The sequence below is a fragment of the Astyanax mexicanus genome, chromosome 21 (assembly GCF_023375975.1).
Source record: "Astyanax mexicanus isolate ESR-SI-001 chromosome 21, AstMex3_surface, whole genome shotgun sequence".
Taxonomy (NCBI): Eukaryota; Metazoa; Chordata; class Actinopteri; order Characiformes; family Acestrorhamphidae; genus Astyanax; species Astyanax mexicanus.
The window spans coordinates 34,269,983-34,294,622 of NC_064428.1; the positions used below are offsets into that span (position 1 = coordinate 34,269,983).

At 37.5% G+C, this 24,640-nt stretch overlaps 1 protein-coding gene across 1 annotated transcript in view; it reads right to left on the bottom strand.

The window, feature by feature from the left end:
- Positions 1–15,076: 15,076 nt before the first annotated feature.
- jag1a (jagged canonical Notch ligand 1a) overlaps positions 15,077–24,640 on the bottom strand; it is a 54,117-nt gene continuing 44,553 nt past the window's right edge. The window contains exons 23-26 of the mRNA XM_022674537.2: positions 22,098–22,322; positions 21,150–21,281; positions 19,501–19,651; positions 15,077–18,965 (exon numbers count right to left, since the gene is read on the bottom strand). Coding sequence (XP_022530258.2) covers positions 18,448–18,965; positions 19,501–19,651; positions 21,150–21,281; positions 22,098–22,322 — 1,026 coding nt within the window. The 3' untranslated portion in view covers positions 15,077–18,447. The remainder of the gene's footprint in view (positions 18,966–19,500; positions 19,652–21,149; positions 21,282–22,097; positions 22,323–24,640) is intronic.

A 24,640-nucleotide genomic window follows, 5' to 3' on the forward strand; every position in this document is an offset into this window, starting at 1 on the left:
TATGAAGCTCTAAAAAAGATGTATCAAGTATGAAGCTCTAAAAAAAGGTGTATCCAGTATGAAGCTCTAAAAAATATGTATCAAGTATGAAGCTCTAAAAAAGGTGTATCCAGTTTAAAGCTCTAAAAAGGTGTATCCAGTATGAAGCTCTAAAAAATATGTATCAAGTATGAAGCTCTAAAAAAGGTGTACCCAGTATGAAGCTCTAAAAAAGGTGTATCTATCTGAAAGTTAAAAAAAATATCCATTATGAAACTATAAAAAGGTGTATCCAGTATGATGCAACATCACATGTGTCAGTGGTCAGTGCAGCTTTTAGCAGTTTAATTTTCTGACCGTATTAAGCTAAATTTGAAAAATTGAAAAATTGGGTATAAAACTTAAGCATTCATTTTTTGAATTAAGTATAGTGAAGAGGAAATGTGTTTATCCACATTTTCAATTATCTAGTTTTTCATTGCAGCTTTTTGCAAACAAAATTTCAATAAAAAATAAAAGTAAATTCTTCTCTCAATTTTCAGATTTCAACTGTATCGTGCAACACAAATCTGATGGTATAATTAAACTTTAAAAAATGCAAAAATAAAAAAATCTAAAAATACAAAAAATATTAATTTCTTAATTTTTCCTGAAATTGTGATTGACAGAGGATCACTCAAGGACAGAGATAAAAAAAAAAAAACTTTTGGATGGAAACATATTTCTTGTACACTACACTACATAAAAAAAAAAATAATGAGTTTTTACATTCAATTTTCCATTTTTGCATTTAGTCCCAAACGATCAAACAGAAAATTTAATTAATAAACATTATACTGACTGTCAATTTGTAGTTTGTGAATGTTGCTTTTAACATTAGCTTAACATTAGTATTTGTCTCACTGGGAACATTATGTGAAAAATGTTCCAATAATGCTGTGATGCAAACGATTATTATGCGCCGCATGTTTTCAGAACATTCCTGAAACCTTTTCAAAACTTTACTAAAATTTCTTAGGTGTATCCAGTATGAATTTCTGAAAAATATAATGTCCTTGATTTGGCTCGCGTGACCATGAAGTTCTAATAAAGGAAGATTAAGTGTGAAGTTTCGAGGAAATGTGTATCCAGTCTGATCTTCCAAATACATACTGCCCTGAAGAAAGTTTAAGCCATGCATATCCAGTATGTTTCAAGTTTCAGTAATGTTGATAAATGATCAGATCCTGATGCTTTTAGTGTGTTTAACTGTATATATATATATATATATATATATATATACGGTAAACATATAATATTCAATATAATATAATATATAATATAATATTCAACATAATATAATAATAATTTCTAAATACAGTTCCAAAATACTGTAAAAAAGGACAGAGACATCTCCTTTCTGTAGGTCAAATATTTCACTCTACACACATATATGTATATATGTGTGTGTGTGTGTGTGTGTGTGTGTGTGTGTGTGGTATATCATGTAAGCTGATTATATTGTTACTCCCAGTAGTGTGTGTTAAGATGTATGAGCACACAGAGCAAACGCTCAGGCTTGGATTTATGATGATTTACAAAACACACACTCCCGGTCCCAAAGAGGAGCATTACACACACACACACACACACACACACACACACACACACACACACACACACACACACACAACTGCAAGGACTCGGAATGGAAACCCAATAAACACAAGAGTTTCTTTCCATTGTCGTGTCCACACCTCTGACACCAGCTAGTGTGTGTGTGTGTGTGTGTGTATGTGTGTGTGTGTGTGCGTGTCTGTGTGTTGGAACTACTTTATGGTAGTCCAGCTTTCCAGAATGGTGTTCCTGGATTGTGTTCCCTCTTCACTGTTCCTTACATCCTAAACTAACGAAAATCTTAGTTCCGTAGTATAGTTACCGCCAGGGATACCACAACAACCACCTAGCAATCACTTAGCAACACCACAGCAAACTGCAAACAGCTTTGAAAAATTGTAGCATCCAGTAGCCAACAACACCTTTAGCCACTTTAGTCATCCTGCAACCAATTAGCCACACCACAGCAACCACCAGGAATACCACAGCACCCACCTTGCAACCACATAACAGTGCAATAACAACTAGCCAGTAAAACCACTGAAACAATACCACATGAACCATACAGTTACCAAGCAGCAATGCCAGAGCAACTAGCTGGAATACCTCAGCGACCACCAATGCAGACAGCTAGCAATGCAATTTAAACCTCCTGGCATATCACAGTAACCACCTGGCAATCACCTAGCAACACCAATGCAAACAGCTAGCAATGACATTGAAACCACAGTAACCACCTAGCAATCACCTAGCAACACCAATGCAAACAGCTAGCAATGCCACTAAACCACCTGGGATAGCACATGAACCACATATTGACCAAACAGCAAGGCCAGAGCAACAAGCTGGGATACCAGAGCAACCACCTAGCAACTACTTAGCAACACCAATGCAAACAGCTAGCAATGTCATTTAAACCTCCTGGGATATCACAGTAACCGCCTAGCAATCACCTAGCAACACCAATGCAAACAGCTAGCAATGCCATTGAAAACTCCTAGATATACTGACGATGCCTCCTAGTGACAACTTAGCTACCCCAGAGCAACTAGCTAGAAATGCCAGGAGGACCACCTGGGATACCACAGTAACCACCTAGTAATAACTTAGCAACACCAATGTAAACAGCTTGCAATGCCATTAAAAAAAACTAGATATACTACAGAAGCCACCTAACGACAACATAGAAAGCCCAGAGCAACTAGCTAACAATACCTTGTGCACCACCTGGAATACTAGAGCCACAGCCAAGCAACTGCCTGGATATGGAATCTGATTGGCACCTGATTAGTGTAAAATGTGATGAGTGCAAAACAAAAGTAGAAACAACAATTGTGCTCCTTTGAGCAATATGGCTCATTTAAAGTGCTGCTTCAACACAAAGATATAAAGTAAAAAAAAAAAACGTAATGTGTTAATCTCTTCTACCACCACTAGGTGACAGTATCATGGCCTCATAAGAGGACACCAGGCCCATGTAGAGCAATATTTAATGTTGTGGTCTAGACAACCTAAAATGTGATATCCACAAACGTGGACGCCAGGACTTAGGAGGTTAAATATGTGTTAAAAATGTGTCCGAATATGAATTCCTCAAAATCATTAAGTCTGAAGCTCTGAAGCCCCGCCTCTTTCACCTTACGCTTTCTCTGCTGCTGGTTTTATGGTTGAGTTTGCTCGGCGCGCTGAAATTGAAGACGCGGAGCTCCGGCGCTCGCCCTGGACGGAAGAGGGCTTATGGGCCATGACACACTCTGATTACGAAGAAAGAAATTTCCCCTCCTCTCTCTCTCTCTCTCTCTCTCTCTCTATTTTCTCTCTCTCTCTCTTTCATTGCATTGTTCCTCCCTCGCTCGCCCGCTTTCTCTGAGAGCTGTTTTTAATGGCCGCTCTTGAAGCTTCTCGGCTTTCAGAGTGATTATAAAGTGTGTGTTCCTGCTCTCTGATCTCATCCTGCTCTCAGGAACGCAGCGGGGGGATACCGTACTGTTGTGGTTACGGGTTTATGTGGCCGGTGTGTGTGTGGTGTGTGTGTGGGTGTAGATGTTGGGGGCAGATTGTCTGTGACTGTTGATGTGTGCGGTGTTTTCTCCGTTTCTGACGTACAGTGATGTTTATTTTAAAGTGTGTGAGAGTTTGTGTGTGTCCAGACTTTTATTGTAGTTAAAATCGTAGAGAAAAATGGGACTAACCTTCACAAACTATTGGTTATTGATGATTATGGCTTACAACCAATGAAAACCCAATAATCAGTGTCTCAGAAAATTTAAATATTATATAAGACCAATTGATACTTTTGGCAATGTGGGCATTGTGCCAAATCCTGCTGGAAAATGAAATCCTGCATCTTTATAAAAGTTGTCAAACAAAAGTGCACTGACTTTAGACTTGATAATAATAATAATATACACAGTGGATCAACACCAGCAGATGACATGTCTCTCCAAACCATCACTGATCATCAGTAAATTTTACATTTCATTTAAAAATCAAGGGTAGCGGAGTCTGGAGGAAGAGTGGAGAGATACACAGTCCAAACTGTTTGAGGTCTAGTATGAAGTTTCCACCAATCAGTGATGATCTTTTGCACGTTTCGAGCCATGCAATGTGTACTTTTTCCATCTATTTGATAGCATCACAGCGCTAACGCTTGGAGGAAAGCGCAGCGACTCAGTTCTGATGCATCAGCTCACAGATGCAGCCTTGTGCTGATCTACATCACCCTAGGAGTGATGAGGGGAAGATACTACTGTAAAACTAAAACATGCTGAAAAAAATTTACTCACACAGGAGAGTGAAGACCAGCACATGCCTCCTCCGACACATGTGAAGTCAGACTCCGCCTCTTTTTGAACTGCGCTAACACTTGGAAGAAAGCGCAGCGACTCGGTTCTGATACATCAGCTCACAGACGCAGCCTTGTGCTGATCCACATCGACCCTTTTGGAGTGATGAGGGAAAATAACGCCATCTACTGTACCCACCCAGAGAGAGCAAGACCAATTGTGCTCTCTCAGGGCTCCGGCAGCTGATGGCAAGCTGCATGACTGGGATTCAAACCAGCGATCTCCTGATCATAGTGGCAGCACTTTAGACCACTGGACCACTTAGAGCCCTAGTATAAGTATGTTTTACTGTTATATTGTTTTTAAAAGCTTCCAGGAAGTAAAGAAGATTCCTAGAAAGTTACAGAAATATTGTTGTAGGATTTTTCTGGAAACGAGTGGTTTCCATCATTTTTAATATTTCTTATCCACACACAGCAAGAAATGCTTTCCAGGAATGAAGAGATGGGAGACCAGATTTGGCAACCCATGAGTGTAGAGCTACAGGATCTACAGGCCCAGCTGCAACATCAACATCTGTGGGTAAATGTGCTGCAGGATACCCTATAAAACTTGGATACTATAACTATAGATGCTACTGTAAAACTGAAAACATGCACAAACACATTTACTCACACACTCCTACACACTTACTTACTCACACTCTTACACACACACTCTTACACACACAGACACATTTACTCTCACACACTCTTACACAGAGCGGTAAAGTGGGCTGTAGTTGTCTGTAATTAGGATGTAATTTCAGCGTACAACTGTCTGCAACAGTTATGAGAATGGCCAGACGCTTATTTACAACCTTTCCCCACCACCCCTTTCTTTCTCTCTGTCTCTCTCTTTCTCTGTCTCTTGCGCCCTCTCTCCCTCCCTCTCTCTTTCTCTTTCTCTCACTCTCTCTCTCTCGTTCTCTCGCTCTTGTTCCTCGTTCTGGAAAGGCCCCTGCCTAAAGGAAAATTGACATCATACCGGTCTGTAAGGGCACTTGCAGACGGTTCCCACACACACACACACACACACTGGGGCTGAGTCATGGTGCAGTGTTAATTAAGGGCTGTGAAACACAGAAAACTCTCTCTTCTCTGACAGGGCGCGGCAGAGTAACCATTCTGCAGGAATGAGCCTCCAGAGGAGTGTGTGTATAAGTGTGTGTGTGTGTGTATAAGTGTGTGTGTGTGTGCAAGTGTGTGTGTGTGTATAAGTAAGTGTGTGTGTGTGTGGTATCAAAATGTGAGGGCCAATTTAAGTTATATTCACGTTTCTCTCTCTCTCTAGAGAAGTCAATATTACAGGCTATGAGGATTTACTGGCCTGGTTTGAGCTGTAACTCAGCTGCACACACACACACACACACACACACACACACTTTGACATTTCGACATTCTGACATTTAACATCAATTCAATCTCTTTTCTTTCTATGGAAAACCATCTACAACAGTTTTTTCTTGCGTATGAAGAACATGCACTACATGTCCAGATATTTGCGGACACTCTTTAATTCTAATGAATTAAAGTTAATTATATAGAATCATTATTTTCTTTGCATTATGTCATTTTTTAATCATAGAAAATCATATATTAGGTACAGCACTAGTCAAAAGTTTGTACACACCTTCTCTTTAAATATATATATTTTTATTTTAATGTTTTTCCTACATAGTAAATGAATAGTAAAGTGATCCAGACTATGAAAAAACACATCAGGAATCCTGGAGCAGTCCAGATGAATGCCAGTTCCATCATTCCATCAAAGTTCTTGGAATTCTTCTTTTTTTTTTTTGATTGATTGGCCTTCATTTCTTCTTAAAGTATGTTTATCTTTACTTAGTTGAGTAGTTGTTGCTTCTCATAATCTGGATTAGAACATTACTCAAATATTCACTATTCACTGTATACCTGTAACTCTACCTCTTCACTACTTTACAACAGATGCTCTCAAACACATTAAGAGACAAGAAATTCAAGTAGTTAACTCTTGATGAGTTCAGCACAGCTGTTAACTGGAAGCCTGAATTCCAGGAGACTCTACCTCATAAAGCTGACTGAGAAAATCCAGCAGAGATTTTTAAGGATCTAAAATCTAAAACAAAACAAAACATTATTATTTACACTATTGGTCAACACTTGTATTGTGATTATGAATAAATCTCTTATCTAATTTATAATAAATGATAATGTGTTAAAATCATCAAGTCAAATGATAAGGGTTGTCTGATTTTGACCAGTTTAGGTATTAAGGAGCAGTAAAGCCACTCCGCTGAAGTACAGAGTTATACAGGAGTTTCAGTAAAGTTTCTCCAGCACCGAGACTGAAGCAGCATTAGAATTAGCCGCTAACTGCGCTAATCGCTAACTCTCTAGCCATTCAGAGGTGAGTATATCAGACTGTAGTCTGCTGCTAACCCCGGCTAGCACTGCTGGAGCAGCATTGGCATTAACCTCTAACTGTGCTAAGCGCTAGCTCTTTCGCCTTTCAAAGGTGAGTGTATCAGACTGTAGCCTGCTGCTAACCCTGGCTAGCACTGCTGGAGCAGCATTAGCTGCTAACTGCGCTAACCACAGCGCTAGCTCTTTCATCGTTCAGAGGTGTATATAGTATATACACAAGTATATAATATATATTACGTATATTTGACTGTAGTCTTTGTGTTTATTGTGTGAAAGCAAGCTACGTGAGACGAATTGCCAGCTAATATCACACTGGCTTACCGGAACACTCTGGGTTCCTCAGAGTAGCACTATCGAGCGGCATTAACTAGCGCAGTTAGCTGCTAATGCTAAGGCTGCTGCACCTAGCCTTAGTGGAAATCTGGAAATCTAAGCTTACTGGAAATAAAAAGAAACTCTTTACTCACCCAAATAAATCTATGTAGATTAACATCCAGCACTCGTTTGGCTTTAAAATATATATATATTTTTTGCGAATAATTACCGCATTGTTTACTTAGCTTAGCTTTACTTAACTTGGTTACCAACTACACAGCAGCGACGAGAGCTGCTGAATTAGAAGGAAAACATGGCGACACCCATGTTTCTTTCTAGTGTCGCATAATGCGCCTTATAATTTGGTGTGCCTTACAATGCGAGAAACACAGTACACACATTTTTAGGAATGGTCTACGACTGTTGATGTGCTTTGCAGCCATCTTGGATTCTGAACTTGGGGTTGGTGAGAAAATCAATTGGACTTCCAGCGTTCCAGTTGACATTTGGTTGTAGGTCATCAACCCAGTCCTTTCTTCTTTAATTCTTAATTAAAGCTACAATGCTAATGTAGCTAACAAGTGATAAACGCATAAACAACATTATTATAATATAATGATTCTAACTGCAACTCTAATTTATCAAACACTGAAGAGCTCTCTCCTCAGGCTGTGTGGAGGTGATCTATAATTTGTAGATTTGCTTATGGGTTTTATAACACTGTGACTCACTGTTACCTATAAACACAGAATAAAGTACGATACATTACCGTAGCTAACAACAATAGCAGCTATGTTTTTATAGATAACAGTGAGTCATACAGCGTCTGAAACACATAAACAACCCTATTAGAGATTACTGAACACCTCCACACGGTCTGAGGAGAGTGTTGGATTATTCCAACAGTTAGCATGATGCTAATCTGTAGAATTTAGAAATTATTTGTTAGCTATATTATCCTAGCTTTTATTTGCAGTATAGAACTAAAGAGTCAAAATTAAGATACCAAACTCAATTTTAGACTTCAGACAGGGAACATTATAACAATGTTTAGCATAATTTTTTTAGCAGCTTCCATGAAGGATATCCTATAATGTTTTTGGAGAAAACCTTGATGCTATTAAAGATGCATGTATTTAAACCTAGAATAAAATTATTCCTAAATTTACACTGACAATAAAAAACACTTCAATCAAGAACTGTAGAATATTTACATACTAAAGTTGTCTGAATTCAATCTTTACAAAGATATTCTTTAAAAATAAATGGCTAATAGCTAAAATAGCTAATAGTTCCGCAAACGTAGATTAGCTATCAATATTAACAAGTACACTATATACTTATTTTTTTTTATTTGCATACTAAAAATGTTGAAGTAATGGTTTTGCAATGTTTGGAAAACATAACAGATTGAACATTTCCAGAATCAAAAGTAAAAAAAAAGGTCAGAAAACATTCTAATAAGGCATAAAAACAAGTTTGATTGATATTTATGAACACCTCCACACCGTTTTAGAAGAGAGGGTTTGACACATTTAATAGTTAGCTCAATGCTAACTGTTTAATTGATCTATTACCTGTTAGCTGCATTAGCCTAGACCGTAGCTGCAGTGAAAACCTTCTTATTTTTACAGAAATCTTTGATGCCACTAAAGATGCATGTATTTAAAATTAAATAAAATTGTTTCTAAAGTTACACTGACAATAAAAAACATTTTAATCAAGAACTGTAGAATATTTGCATACTAAAATAGCCTGAATTCAATCTTTACAAAGGTATTCTTTAAAAATAAACGGCTAATAGCTAAAAAAAAGCTAATAGCTCTGCATACATAGAACAGCTAACAACATTAGCAAATACAGTATATACTTAAAAAACATGACAGATTTAACATTCCAAGAATCTAACGTAAAAATGTTCAGAAATGTAATAATAAGGAACAGTAACACGTCTTTTTGAGATTATTGAACACCTCCACACCGTTTTAGAAGAGAGGGTTTGACACTTTTAACAGTTAGCTTGATGCTAACTGTTTAATTGATCTATTACTTGTTAGCTGCATTAGCTTAGCTCGTAGCTGCAGTGTGAAGCTAAATTTCAGAGATTTCTGGGACTTTTGAGACGCTATTTTGAGGAAATTACACAAAATTTGGGAAACATGACAGAACATTTCAAGAATCAAATGTAAAAAATGTTCAGAAAACGTTCGGATTCATGTAGATCCATCTATTTAACCTTAGAATGAAATTGTTTCTAAAGTTACACTGACAATAAAAACATTTAAATCAAAAACTGTAGAATATTTGCATACTAAAATAGTCTGAATTCAATCTTTACAAAGGTATTCTTTAAAAATAACCAGCTAATAGCTAAAAATAGCTAATAGTTTTGCATACATATAATAGCTAACACCATTAGCAAATACAGTATATACTTAAAAAACATGACAGATTTAACATTCCAAGAATCTAACGTAAAAATGTTCAGAAATGTAATAATAAGGAACAGTAACACGTCTTTTTGAGATTATTGAACACCTCCACACCGTTTTAGAAGAGAGGGTTTGACACTTTTAACAGTTAGCTCGATGCTAACTGTTTAATTGATCTATTACCTGTTAGCTGCATTAGCTTAGCTGGGACTTTTGAGGCCCTATTTTGAGAAAATTCCACGATTTTTGGGGGTAAAACACTGTGGAAATGATGTTACAGTAGAACTTACAGTCATTTTCTTCAGGCGGTGAACTAAAAAAGACATTTTTGTGATGCACACACTCAAACACACCTCAGTGCCATATCGCTTTACACGAGGGGCTTTCGTAATATCTAATATTTCACCGCCGCAGCCGACGCTGTAGCGCTTTGCAGCCATCAGGGCAGTGTCTAGTTTCCGTGACAAATTCACTCATGTAATTGAACCATTAGTGTCTGAGAGGGAGGTTCCCCCATACACACACAGACACACACACACACACACACATATAAAAAACGAGTGGGTTTCAGATCATGCCCAGGATTTAAAGGCATTAAAGAGCCCATGTCCCACATTTCCTTGTGGTTTTTCCCCCTGAAGTCCACTCATAACGTTCATTTGTGGGGTTTTATGAACCAAAACCAGTCATAGTCCATTTGTACCAATATGACCATTTTCCAACCTAGTCTCTTAATGTGTTTGAGAGCATCAATTGTAAAGTTTTGCAGAGGTAGAGTTGGTTATACAGTGAATAGTAATATTTGAGTAATGTTTTAATCCATAATCCATATTATGAGAAGCAAAGACGACTCGAATAATTAAAGAAAAAAATACTTAAACAAAGATAAGGTCAGTCAGATTGAAAAGAAACATTTCAAGAACTTTGAAAGTATCCTCAAAAGTGCAGTTACTGCAAAAATCATCAAAAACATTGTAATGATGGAACTGGCTCTCATCAGTAAAGGAAGCCCCAGGAAAGGAGGAGACCAGTGGTAAGACTAGATATGAGCCTTAAGTGTAACGCTGTGTGAAGGACGGGACGAGGAGAGCGGACGCTAATGCAAGTATCATTTATTATAGAACACAAAACAAAACATAAATCAAACAGAAACTCAGAAACATGAGACTAACTAACAGGCAGGATTAAACACAGCCGTGACAGACGTATACACGCACAAGAACCGACAAAAACACTAATGACAGAGACGCTTAAATACACACACAAGGCGGGAAAGAGAACAGGTAACACCTGGGGACTGACTAATGAGGGGCGGAGCTACAAATGGACACAGGTGAGTGGAAAAACACTGGCAGAACACAGGGGCACGGGTAACGTGGGACAACACAGGCACGAGGACAGACAGGAAACAGGGCCAGGCGTGACATTAAGAGGCAAGAAATTCAAGTAATTGAACTCTTGATGAGTTCAGCACAGCTGTTAACTGAAAGCTTGAATTCCAGGGGAGATTTCTCATAAAGCTGACTGAGAAAATGATGTGCAAGATGTGCAAAACTGTCTCTATCTTAGCTAGAGGTGCTACTTTATATAATGTAAAATATAAAACTTATTCTGGTTGTTTAACACTTTTTGACTTTTTGAATTTATTTTTTTTTGTTTAGTTTTCTGTATTAAGCCCTATCTGGATGGGATTAGTTTCTCGAGGAGTTCTGGGGTAATTTTCTCTTTTATAGAGGGTCCATAAAATGATTTTATTCCCGTCCAGAACGATCATGTACGTGTTTTTCTCAGACGTCCTCTGAGAAAATTACAGGCTGAATTATCTACTGTTTTTCTTTGAATTTTAGTCCCGTCCGGATTTACATCTCTGAGTTTCATCACCTCGTGTTTAATAAAATAGCTATTTGTCCGTAATTACACTTTCCTCAGAGATCCATGATAAAAACACAACAGTGAGTGGAAATGGAGGAGCTACTGAACTCGATGTCATGTGACCGAGAAAGCCTAAAAACTCACTGGTCCTCCTGTTTTTACAATTGCAGTCCGGATGCAGTAGTTTTATTACTGAGTAGAAGTGTGAAATATTTTTTTACAGACGTCCCCCTGAAAAAATAATGTTTGGATGACTTTTGTATTAATCTACAATGCAGAACATTTAAGGTGTGTCCAAATTTTTTACTGGTACTGTATGTAAGAGATTGCAGTTTTAGAGTGAAAGGATAGGTTAATTGGGGAAAACTAAAGCTGGCATCTCTGTCTAAACATGACTTCCAATTTAAGTCAAGGACTGTAAAATGATATAATATTCTTAGTTTTTTTTTAAATTGCATGCTAAAAGTGAAAAGCCTGAATAGGACAAATGAGGTAGGGACTGAGTAGGACAAAATCAAATGGTGCTGAAAGTTCACTGAGTGCATTTGAGTAGGGCTGCAACGATTAGTCGATATAATTGACCATGCTGATTATTTAAATTTGTCGACTACAGATTTCATTGTCGACTAATAGTTAATTTGTAACTGTATCGTTTACATTACACAAAGTGCTGGGGACAGAACCGCAATGGGAGATAAATGGGGGTAAATGTCTCACTCACACAGTTTACACTCAACTTAGTCTGTGTCTCCAAAAGAGCCTAAACTGAACAGATTACATATTTACTCACTAAATATCAGTATTTTCCATGTTTAAACAACATCTAGACATTTAAATGCCTTTTAAATCTTATGTTCATGTTTTTCTGTTGTTTTAAGAGATAGAGGACATGGCAGAAATAATCGTTGACTAAACGACTAATCGACTAATGGAAAAAATAATCATCAGATAAGTCGACTACCAAAATAATCGTTAGTTTCAGCCCTACATTGGAGTTAATTATCAGGAATGTCTGTAGAAACGTTACTGTAAGAAACACACAGCGGTTCTGTAGAGTGTATAGAGAACATGATGACACATCTTCATGTTTCTGACGTGTTAGTCACTTCAGTAAAGTCCTCTGGTTAAGAGGAAGGTAGAGGATGTTCTTTGTTTTTTACTCTCTATAACCGAATTTAGCCAGTCTATCTGAAGGCCGGCACACAGCGTTCCCACAAGAGCAGCAGAAGACCTTCGTAACCCCTGTCACATGTCTGTCTCGCTCTCTGAGACCAGCTCAGTGTCTAGACACACACACACAAACTATGCAGTCTTTAGCGAGGAAATTGGACAGAGGAACTGAAGAACTGCATTAAGTTACGGGACGGCTCTTGTTAACTAACTGTTATTAACAGAATCTGGGAACAGAGGAAGAGACTGGGAAGCTGAGGCTGCGTCCCAAACGCATCATAAACACTGTTTTTTTTATCTAGTTTTTAGTTAAATTCACAAATTCACAGTGAACTTTATCATATTGGATCTGAAGCAAAGTGTATCAGCGCTGAAACAGATCATGTTGTGCTGAATCAAACTGTATCTGTGCTGATTTCAGGTTTGGAGCTGGAGGGAGACGAGGAGAGCGTGTGTGACGCACGGGTGAGTATTTATTAATAAAAAAACACAAAATAAACAAATAAAGAACTGAAATCGAAACAAAAGATAACACAGAGAACATATGAATTCTTCTGCTTGCTTTAATTGTCAAGGTTGACCCAGGCAGGGAGACGAGGAGGCGGACGTAAGCGCAGGTAAGAAATAATAATAATTTAATAAATAAATAACAAAGAAACAAGGAAGAAGCAAACACGTAACCATAAAACAGGGAGATGCATACAAGGAACTAGGGAATAAACTAAATGACTGAAAATAGATAAACAAATAACCAAAAACAAACGAGAGGAACTAAAGAACATAAACTAAATCAACTAGGGATAATAATAAGAAACAAACTAAACAGGGCAGGGAAATATATACAAGAATAAACTAAGAAATAAACAAGGAAATAGACTAAATATATATACAAGGCAAAAACAGAGAAAAACACAGAGCTAGGAACTAGGGAACGAGGAGAATAAACAAGAGTAACGAGGAGCGACAAAACAACCGAGGTTAGTGCAAAGACCGACGAGGGACAAGTGGCACAGGGGATCTATTTAAACAAACAGGAAACACACTAGAATTGGAAACACCTGGGGAAGGGGCGGAGCTACAAATGAGACACGTGGTGGAAAACTACTGAGACAGGAGACACAGAGGGGCACAGGTACTTGGGGAAAATACACAGAGACATGAGACAAGGCCAGGACGTGACATTAATTAGTCTAATTTATTATATATAAATGATTCATCTCACGTATTTGCAACACAACCAACCCCTGCAAAAACTAAAACTAAACCTAAATTGCAATATTATGTTTCAATGTCATGTAGAACTAGAATTTTTTTTTACGTTGGTCCTTCAAAAGTAATAAAGTAGTAAAACATTAAAACGTAGCAAAGTTGGAACATTTTATGAACGAGTGAATTATCCTAATTGAAGTATTACCTGTTAGAGGTAAGGAACACCACTGCTTTAAATATTGATAGAATAATTAGCAATGTAGTTAGTAATTAAATTTTCACAGTTTCTTAGGATTGTTTTGGTTTCTTTTGGATAGGTAAAAAACATGACCCTGGAACACCATTGCTGTTCCTGACAAATGAACATAACAGGAGGGTTAAACTGCTCCTAAAGCTCTTGAAGCTTTTTTCCACCTCATATCCAGAGTTTTAAGGAGCTTTATGACTTCTGTTCTGATTCTGTACCCAGGACTGATTGAGGAACTTTTCTTAGAGGTGTGGATTTTGAGCAAATAATTGCTGTTTGCTGTTGTTTTTTTATTTTACTCAAATAAAAACAGTCATACAGTGAGGAACAGCAGCAGGAGCTCCTCAGATAAAGTGCTATTCTCATTTCTCTCCAGGCGGGACAGAACGAGATGAGCGTATGACTCCACAAAACTAAGCTACTATTACTCCAGTGTGTTAGCTGTATTGCTGCTAACTGGCTAGTGTGAGGAACAGCAGCAGGAGCTCCTCAGATAAAGTGCTGTTCTCATTTCTCTCCAGGCGGGACAGAACGAGATGAGCGTATAACTCCACAAAACTAAGCTACTATTACTCCAGTGTGTTAGCTGTATTGCTGCTAACTGGCTAGTGTGAGGAACAGCAGCAGGAGCTCCTCAGATAAAGTGCTGTTCTCATTTCTCTCCAGGCGGGACAGAACGAGATGAGCGTATGACTCCACAAAACTAAGCTACTATTACTCCAGTGTGTTAGCTTGTTGTGCCAACTGGCTAGCGTTATTTAAGAGAGCTGTATCTGTGGTGGTGCTGTTCTACACAGAGCTCTGCTAAGCATCTAGTATTATAGCAAGTTGTGAAAAATGTGTAATGCTTTTAATTTCCCCTCCGGTATCCAGAATAAACCGGTATAATTGCTGTTTGCTGTTGTTTTTCTATTTTACTCGGATAAAAACACTCATTAAAGACCAGTAGCAGGGCATATAAACCGATATACTGCCCAGCACTAGTGTGAACACTAAAGAAAAACACAATTCAAAACCAACAGATATTATTTCTTACAAAGTCTTTAATAAATATTACTTTCCAACAACACAAATAAACAATAAACAAAAAAACAGACACGACTCATTGCCAGGAGCGACATCATTTAAAAAAAAATCAAGAAACACAAAACATTCTCAAGTTCTGGCCTAAATTTAACACTAGAGTGGATCTGAAATTTACTCTTTATAAATCAGAGAGGCCTAAAATAACGGTGCGAGTATCAGAGCGTGTGGTCAGGACCTGCCGTTCTCTCTTCATTATCTCCTGAAATCTGGATAAACTCTAGATAATCATGATGATCTGAATTAGGAAAGAACTACGCAAGAATTTCCCTTTTCCAGAAAAGAGAAAATCGTCTTATTATCATCGTTTTTGCTCATCTCACGCTCATCCGTCAGTCATCTGTTCACCAGAACCGGAGGCTACGGGCTCTATCTGCTCATCACTAAACAATACTGCTATGGGAACTTACTGTAATTCATCACAATAGAAATAAAGTGGTGACAGAACGTTCTAGATATAGATAAAGATACTTCAAAAGGTTCTAGAACCATGTTCATAGAGCCATTTGAATGAAGTACCTTTATTTTAAGTGTACAAAAACTACACCATTCCAGAAAGTCTTAAACTCTGTTCACACCTGGTCACTTTATGCATCTCGAATTTCTGGATTAAACCTGGATAAGACCAAACCACTTAAAATACAAGTGTAAACACACTTAAAACACATTTAAACCAGATTTAGATTCGATCAATCAAACCACTTCAGAAGTTGGTCTAAGACAAATGTAAAACAGATACAGATCTGATCATTCAAACTGTTCACTTCAGGAGATGGTCTCAGACAAATTTAAAACAGATTCAGATCCGATCAATCAAATCACTTTAGAAGTTGGTCTGAGACTAATTAAAAACAGATACAGATCCTATCAATCAAACCACTTTAGGAGATGGTCTGAAATGAATTTAAATCAGATTCAGATCTGATCACTTTAACTACTTCAGGAAGTGATTTGAGACTCATTTAAAACAGATACAAATCTGATCACTCAAACCACTTTAGGAGTTGGTCTGAGACGCACTTAAAACAATTACAAATGCCATTACTCAAACTGTTCACTTCAGGAGATGGTCTCAGACAAATTTAAAACAGATTCAGATCCGATCAATCAAATCACTTTAGAAGTTGGTCTGAGACTAATTAAAAACAGATACAGATCCTATCAATCAAACCATTTTAGGAGATGGTCTGAAATGAATTTAAATCAGATTCAGATCTGATCATTTAAACCATTTCAGGAGGTGGTCTGAGACGCATTTAAAACAGATACAGATCTGATCACTCAAACCAGTTCAGGAAGTGGTCTAAGACTAATTTAAAACAAATCCAAATCTGATCACTTAAACTGATCACTTTAGGAGGTGGTCTGAAACTCACTAAACACAAATCTAAATCTGATCATAAAACCATTTCAGGAGGTGGTCTGAGACGCATTTGAAACAGATACAGATCTGATCATTCAAACTGTTCACTTTCGAAGATGGTCTGAGACTAAATTAAAAAAAGGTACAAATTCGATCACTAAAACCACTTCAGGAGATGGTCTGAGACACATTTAAAACAGATACAGATCCAATCACTCAAACCACTTTATTAGAAGATGGTCTGAGACGCATTTAAATGAAGAATTATATTCTACACAGCAATTGGATTTCAGTCTGATTAAACTGAGATGCTTTTAACTACCAAGTGTAAACGCGAACGGTTCAAATCTAATCAGGATACAATCCAGATTCTATTCACATGAAGTGACCAGGTGTAAACAGGGTCTCAGTTCTGTTTGTCTTTGTAGAAAAGTGATTTTTTTGTTCAGAGAAATCGTCATTTTCTCCTCCATCAGTTTTTTTTTTAGTTCAATACAAAAATAATCCTAACAAACATCAAACCAAACCTGGTTACAAAACTCGGAACAACGCTTTCGCATTCAGGCATGAAAAACGACACCCATCATCACCATCATACAGTTCAAAAATAAAACTATTCTCTCAAACAACACTTTTGGCTTTTTTTTTTTTTTTTTTACGAAAACGTGAAACAATATTTTCTCCAAAAAAATAAAGAAGTAGAAAGCTTACAAAGCTGTCAAACCTTCGAATCTATACAAAGCACATAAATAAAAAAGAAAAAAGGAATGATAGGCTCTTGATTATTAATTTAATAAATCAAATATACACAGTGATTAATTAAAAAATATGTACATACAGAATCTACAAAACACCGCCGATTTCTACGTCCACAAAATAATTCTTCATATTGCAAGAGAGAATGCTGAAATAGGTTCGACCTGCCCACCTGCAAACAGAACAAAACTAAAAATAAAACTGAACAATCTGGAAAAACTAAAAAAGAATAAAAATAAAATAAAATAAAACAAGGCAGAAAAATAAAGCTAAAAAAAAAAAAAAAATCAAACAAAATATATATAAAAAAAAAACTGAAAAAGAAGAATATTTAAAAAATTGCTAATAAATAATAGTAATAAAGTTTAGGTGGTTGTTGTGGTATTCATTCTCTAACTAGGGACTCGTTTAACAGAGTTAACCTGTTTACCTGTCGCACAGTTCTATAACCAGCCCATCAAACCCAAACCATAATATTAACCATTAAAACAGAACCAGCCGAGCTGGTCTCAGATCAGCTTTTTTCAACGGTTTGAACACGTTGAGCTCAGACGATGTTGAGCTCAGGTCTAAACTTCAGGTCCCTGTGAGCTGATCTCAGGAAAACACTGAGAGGAGAAGAAGCTGAGAGTGCAAAGCCACGTGCCCTCCGTCACTCGACTGGACGCGGTTTAAATTTGTCCACGGCGCGGTGACGCTGCCGATACCGGGGATCGTTTATCGCTAATAATTCGTCACTACGGGAAAACAAAGGAGACACCAGGGTGGCGCCATTGTTTTATAAAAGGGCTTTTATTCTTTCCTCCTAAACCCGCCCCCTAGAAACGAAACGTCCATTGTGTCGCCGAGTCTCGGAGTCTTTGTCCACTTGGAACACCAGCCCCCCGTGACGACGTCACCGAATCAGCCAGCGCGTCTTTAACGTGGGTTTTGGTTGCAGGATTTTTTTCGTTTTATTCTTCGGAATCTTTTTTTTTGTTCCGTTTCGTTTTTGCGTACGAAGTGCGAAGCTTTTCGTTTTTCGGTTAATAACTCAGGAGTGAACTCGGCTCTCTTTCTCTCGTTTTTTTCTTTTCTGTCTGTCCGTCACCTTTCCGCTTGATCCTATCATTGCGCGGTTGTTTCCATGGTGTCAGCGACAGCAGCAGCACATCGTTATCCAACCGGTGTCAGTTGTTTTTGCCAGCGGTCGCTATACGATATACTCCATTCTGTGTAAACTGTTCTGAGACTGTTCCAGGTCTCTGTTGTCGCGCTTGTTACTCCAGTGCTTCCCGGCGTTCCCGTTCAAACACGGCCGTTCCTCCCGGTCCACCAGGGTGTACGCCGGTTGCCGTGGGAACCGGGCCTTGTGGAGCCGCTTGTCCGTGTCCGCGTCCTCGTCCGATTGGCCGGCGCTCGGCTCCGAAGTAAAGTGCGTCCTGATTTTGGCGCTGACCGAGTTCTTGTCGTCACCGTGCAGCTTGCCGTCGTTGCCGTTGGACGCCTGGTTCTTCTCGATGTGGTTCTTGATCTGGTTCAGGTGCTCCCGGGCGTTGTTCACCGCGTTGTTCTCCTCGGCGCTCGCCGGCGTCGACTGGGAGGCGTGGCCAGTTGCCGTGGCGCTGGCGTTCTGCTTGCGTCGCCGCCGCACGCACCACAGCAGCACCGACACCAGCGCCATTACCCAGATCACCGTCACCACGGACACCAGAACCGGCACCAGGTAATCTGATGTGCGGAAAAGAAGAAAGAATGAATGGTCCGTTCATTACAACATTTTCACAGAATACGTGTCAGAACATTTTTTGTGTCTTGTGATCATAACATGTTTCTTCCAGGGGTTGGCATGGGAACGCCCACACCTGTCTAAGTTGTGAGGTGATATCTCATGGCACAATTACTGGTAGTGGGTGTCTTATACATTCAATGCACGAGACCCCATACACATATCCCACAATTCAGTGCAGTACAGCTGCAACAAATAATCAATTAAATATTTTTTTAAATAGTTAGCAACTATTTTAATAATATATTAAACATCAAAAAAAATTATTATACTTGATTAATTGAAAAAAATATTCTGAAAAATAATCAACAGATTAATCCATTTTCAAAATAATCATTAGTTGCAGCCATTTAGAGCTGCATATTATTTAGCTTTAATGGGAAATGCCAAAAGTCATGGGACACTGGGTATATTAGTTTTTGTGCCATGGCAGATTAAGATTATGGGATGTTACAGTTGTTAGCGATGTTATCTAACCGTTTTGGCTGCTGTTCTGCCGGCGCTGCACTCGGACCTCGGCGATGGCGGTGAGGATGGTGCCGTTGGCGCTGCGTTTGCTCACCAGGTCCACGATCCAGTCCGTGATTTCTTTAACCGCAGCATCGCTGCCCACGCCGTCATCAGACACCTGCAGGGACAAACACGGAATTACTTAAAAACTGCGTAAACCCTTATTTTAGTTTCATTAACTACATTTCAATACAATGTATAACACAACTGGCCAGAAAAAAAGGCTTTCTACTAGGTTCTGGAGGGTTGCTGTGAGGATTTGATTGCATTGAGGCACAGTAAGAGTAAGAGTTAGTGAGGTCATGATGTTGGACGACCAAACTCTTCCCCAACTCACCACATATAAAAGTAGTAAATGGAGTACTAAGGGTTGGAATCACAAGGCATCTCATGTCACAATACCTTTCCCACGATAACGACGGTATCCCGATACTGTGATTATATGATACTCAATATATCACAAGACAATTATCTACAATACTTCACAGGATCTGTGTCAGAAGCTGCTTTTTTCACAAGAATTTGGAGATCCAGTGTAAAAACAAAGCGCTCCTGTGACTGGGAGCTCAGACCGGTTTGGTTTTCCCAGCATAAATAACGTCTGTTATGTGTACTATGCGCTTAATCAGCTGTTGTCAAAGCATGTAATTCCAGAACAAGACTGAGAGAAGCATTTTTATCAACAGAGAAGATTAGAAACGTGTAATTAATGTCACTATATTTCAGTTATAGTGTGTAGTTATGTAATTAAAGGCTAAAGCTGTGAGCTGGAGCTCTGAGGGGGTCTGCAGTAGAGAATATGAGAGAATATAAAGGCTATATGAGAGAATATATGGGGAATATAAGGGAATATGAGGGTATATGAGGGAATATAAGGGGAACATGAGAGAATATGAGGGTATGTGGGGGAATATAAGGGGAATATGAGGGAAATATAAGGGGAATATGAGGGTATATGAGGGAATATAAGGGGAATATGAGGGTATATGAGGGAATATAAGGGGAATATGAGAGAATATGAGGGTATATGAGGGAATATAAGGGGAATATGAGGGTATATGAGGGAATATAAGGGGAATATGAGAGAATATGAGGGTATGTGAGAGAATATGAGGGAAATATGAGGGAATATGAAAGAATATATGGGGAATATGAGGGAAATATGAAGGAATAATGAGGAAATATGAGGGAATATGAAAGAATATATGGGGAATATGAGGGAATATAAGGGAATATTGGGGAATATGAGAGAATATATGGGGAATATGAGGAAATATAAGGGAATATTGGGGAATATGAGAGAATATATGGGGAATATGAGGAAATATAAAGGGAATATTGGGAAATATGAGGGAAAAATTAAGGAATAGTGAGGAAATATAATGGAATATGAGAGAATATATGGGGAATATTGGGGAATTTGACAGAATATAAGGGGAATATATGAGAATATGAGGGAATATAATGGGAATATTAAGAATTATAAGGGAAATATAAGGGAATAAAATGATAATATGAGGAATATAAGTTTAATATAAGGGAATATGAGAGAATATAAAGGGAATATAAGGGGAATATACGAGGATATGAAGAAATATAAGAGAATATGTTCGTACGATGGTGACGTGGATCTCGTTGCTGGAGGTGGTGGACGGCTCGCAGGTTATGGAGATGAAGAACTCGGAGGAGAGGTTCTTCACCACAGAGAGACTCCGTAACTCCCGACACACCTGCTCCACCGTTACACCCTGCAGCACAGAGACCGAGAAATATATATGATAGAAAAATATTACAGAATAATACAGGTAAATATATATCGCATACAAAGGTGTAACAGCGAGTGATTTTATAGATTTTATTGTATACAGTAATATCTCACTCTGTGTAAAGGGAAATATTGTAAATTAGCATTTTGAAACCCTCATATTCTATATTTTTAAATACTTTATATTGTGTTTAACTCAATCATTATTATAATTACATTAATAAATCAGTAACTATTTTTTATGTAAAATATTTGTTCATTCAGCATTTTTGATTTAGTATTAAATACATAATAATAATTAAATACAAAATATAATTATATATTTTTTAAATCTTAAGTTTTTATGAATTTATTTTATTTTTTTATTATTAACTTTATTCACTATCTTTAATAAATAAAAAATATGATTTAGGGCTGAGTTTGAGTTACTGTTTTAATGTGATTTTCTAAATGGGATAATGGATATTGTACATATTTATATATAGAAGCTGAATATAAATAGAATTTTAATAGATGAACATTTGATTCTGTCAGAAACCTGTAAAGAACAGGTATTGAAGGCAGTGATTTACATATTTTACACTTTTATTTACTGAAATATGTTTGCACCGTGTTTAATATTAAAGCTGCCTGTAGAGCTGCTGACTATTCATGAAAAAAAAAAGAAATAAAAGTTATAATCGAGTTATAAATCAAAATAATAATTTTCTTTACAATATCGTCCAGCCCTAATATGATTATAACTAGTGTAACCTCCAGGCTCCGCCCCCTCACCCGCTGCTGCAGCAGGTAATCTCACCTGAGGCATGCTGTCCTTGATGAAGGTAAAGGTGACGTTGGCGCAGTTGCTCTCCGGGTGACACTGGTTCCGGACCGGTGACCTTTGACCCGATCGGCACTCGCCCTGCACGGGACACGGCTTGACGAAGCAGTGCTCCTCCCGCAGCGGGACGCAGGACTGACCCGCGGGACAGTCGCCCCGCCCCCCTCCGACCACCCGGCAGGACCTCGGACCGCACCACAGCTGCAGCGGGACAGCAGATACTTTAATATTAATAATTACTTAAAAATTATTATAACAAAATTATAATGTATAGAAATTACTAAATTATGTACAGTAAAAAAGAATACATAGTATCAATAGTAACAATGATTCTACAGTAAAAAAAGTATTCTAGTAAATACTTATTTTATAGTACATACTGAATTCAATCAATTTCAAGTGAGTAATTGATGATTTAAAGTAAATAGATAATCATTCCTAGTGAATAAGAGTAAATATTTAGTTTAGAAAACTTATAGTAAATACGTAAATACTAAAGTACAGTATTTCATTGCTATTCAATGAAAAACGAGTATCTTCATTTTTTTTTCTATTTTTATTTTATTACATTATTTGAACTCATGAACTGTGCTTAACACTGAGTAAAAATGTCTTAATAAATGAGCCAATAGAAATTCTTCAAAATGACCTGAACTAAACTCTTTTTACATTGACTTCCATTGGAAGTTAAGAAGGTTTTATATCTCTTTTGTAAAGTTACTAAACTTGTCTAGTAAATACTTAGGAATGTATAGTAAATACTTAAAATGATGAGGTTCTTTGATTTTACTAAATTGAAAACTTCTGGAATATAATCAAGAGGAAGATGGATGATCACAAACCATCAAACCAAACTGAACTGCTTGAATTTTTGCACCAGGAGTAAAGCAGCATAAAATTATCCAAAAGCAGGGTGTAAGACTGGTGGAGGAGAACACGATGCAAAGATGCATGAAAAAAACTGTGATTAAAAACCAGGGTTATTCCACCAAATATTGATTTCTGAACTCTTTAAACTTTATGAATATAAACTCGTTTTCTTTGCATTATTTGAGGTCTGAAAGCTCTGCATCTTTTCTGTTATTTCAGACATTTCTCATTTTCTGCTCAAAATGACTAAAATATTTGTATTTTAAATTTGGGAGAAATGTTGTCTGTAGTTTATATATTAGTTTATAGTCTATGTCAGTTATTACTGCTGTATTACTGCTGAAACTGTTACCCTGTCGCTCTTCGCTCTGCTGCATCAGTAACCTGAGATCTGAGTAATTACCCTGAGAGGAGTTAGCTGATAGCACTAATGTGAGCTATCTCTCTGCTTTAATCTCCTCAGATAGACGTTTCAGACATAAAGGATGAGATTAAAGAGATAACTTAATTAATTAACAGGATCAAACAGAGAGAGAAGAAACATCAGATTATCTATAGATTAATCAGGAAGAGCAGCTTTCATTTATAAACGGCATTATGAACTGTGATGTTTTTAGCGCTGTAGAGATGTAATAGTGTAATGGTGTAGTGATGTAATAGTGTAATGCTGTAGTGATGTAATAGTGTAATGGTGTAGTGATGTAATAGTGTAATGCTGTAGTGATGTAATAGTGTAATGCTGGAGTGATGTAATAGTGCAATGCTGTAGTGATGTAATAGTGTAATGGTGTAGTGATGTAATAGTGTAATGCTGTAGTGATGTAATAGTGTAATGCTGTAGTGATGTAATAGTGTAATGCTGTAGTGATGTAATAGTGTAATGGTGTAGTGATGTAATAGTGTAATGCTGTAGTGATGTAATAGTGTAATGCGGTAGTGCTGTAATAGTATAGTGCTGTAGTGATGTAATAGTGTAATGCTGTAGTGATGTAATAGTGTAATGCTGTAGTGATGTAATAGTGTAATGCTGGAGTGATATAATAGTGTAATAGTGTAGTGATGTAATAGTGTAATAGTGTAATGGTGTAGTGATGTAATAGTGTAATGCTGTAGTGATGTAATAGTGTAATGCTGTAGTGATGTAATAGTGTAATGCTGGAGTGATGTAACAGTGTAATAGTGTAATGGTGTAGTGATGTAATAGTGTAATAGTGTAATGCTGTAGTGATGTAATAGTGTAAAGCTGTAGTGATGTAATAGTGTAATGCTGTAGTGATGTAATAGTGTAATGCTGGAGTGATGTAACAGTGTAATAGTGTAATGGTGTAGTGATGTAATAGTGTAAAGCTGTAGTGATGTAATAGTGTAATGCTGTAGTGATGTAATAGTGTAATGCTGTAGTGATGTAATAGTGTAATGCTGTAGAGATGTAATAGTGTAATGCTGTAGTGATGTAATAGTGTAATTCTGTAGTGATGTAATAGTGTAATGGTGTAGTGATGTAATAGTGTAATGCTGTAGTGATGTAATAGTGTAATGCTGTAGTGATGTAATAGTGTAATGCTGTAGTGATGTAATAGTGTAATGCTGGAGTGATGTAATAGTGCAATGCTGTAGTGATGTAATAGTGTAATGCTGTAGTGATGTAA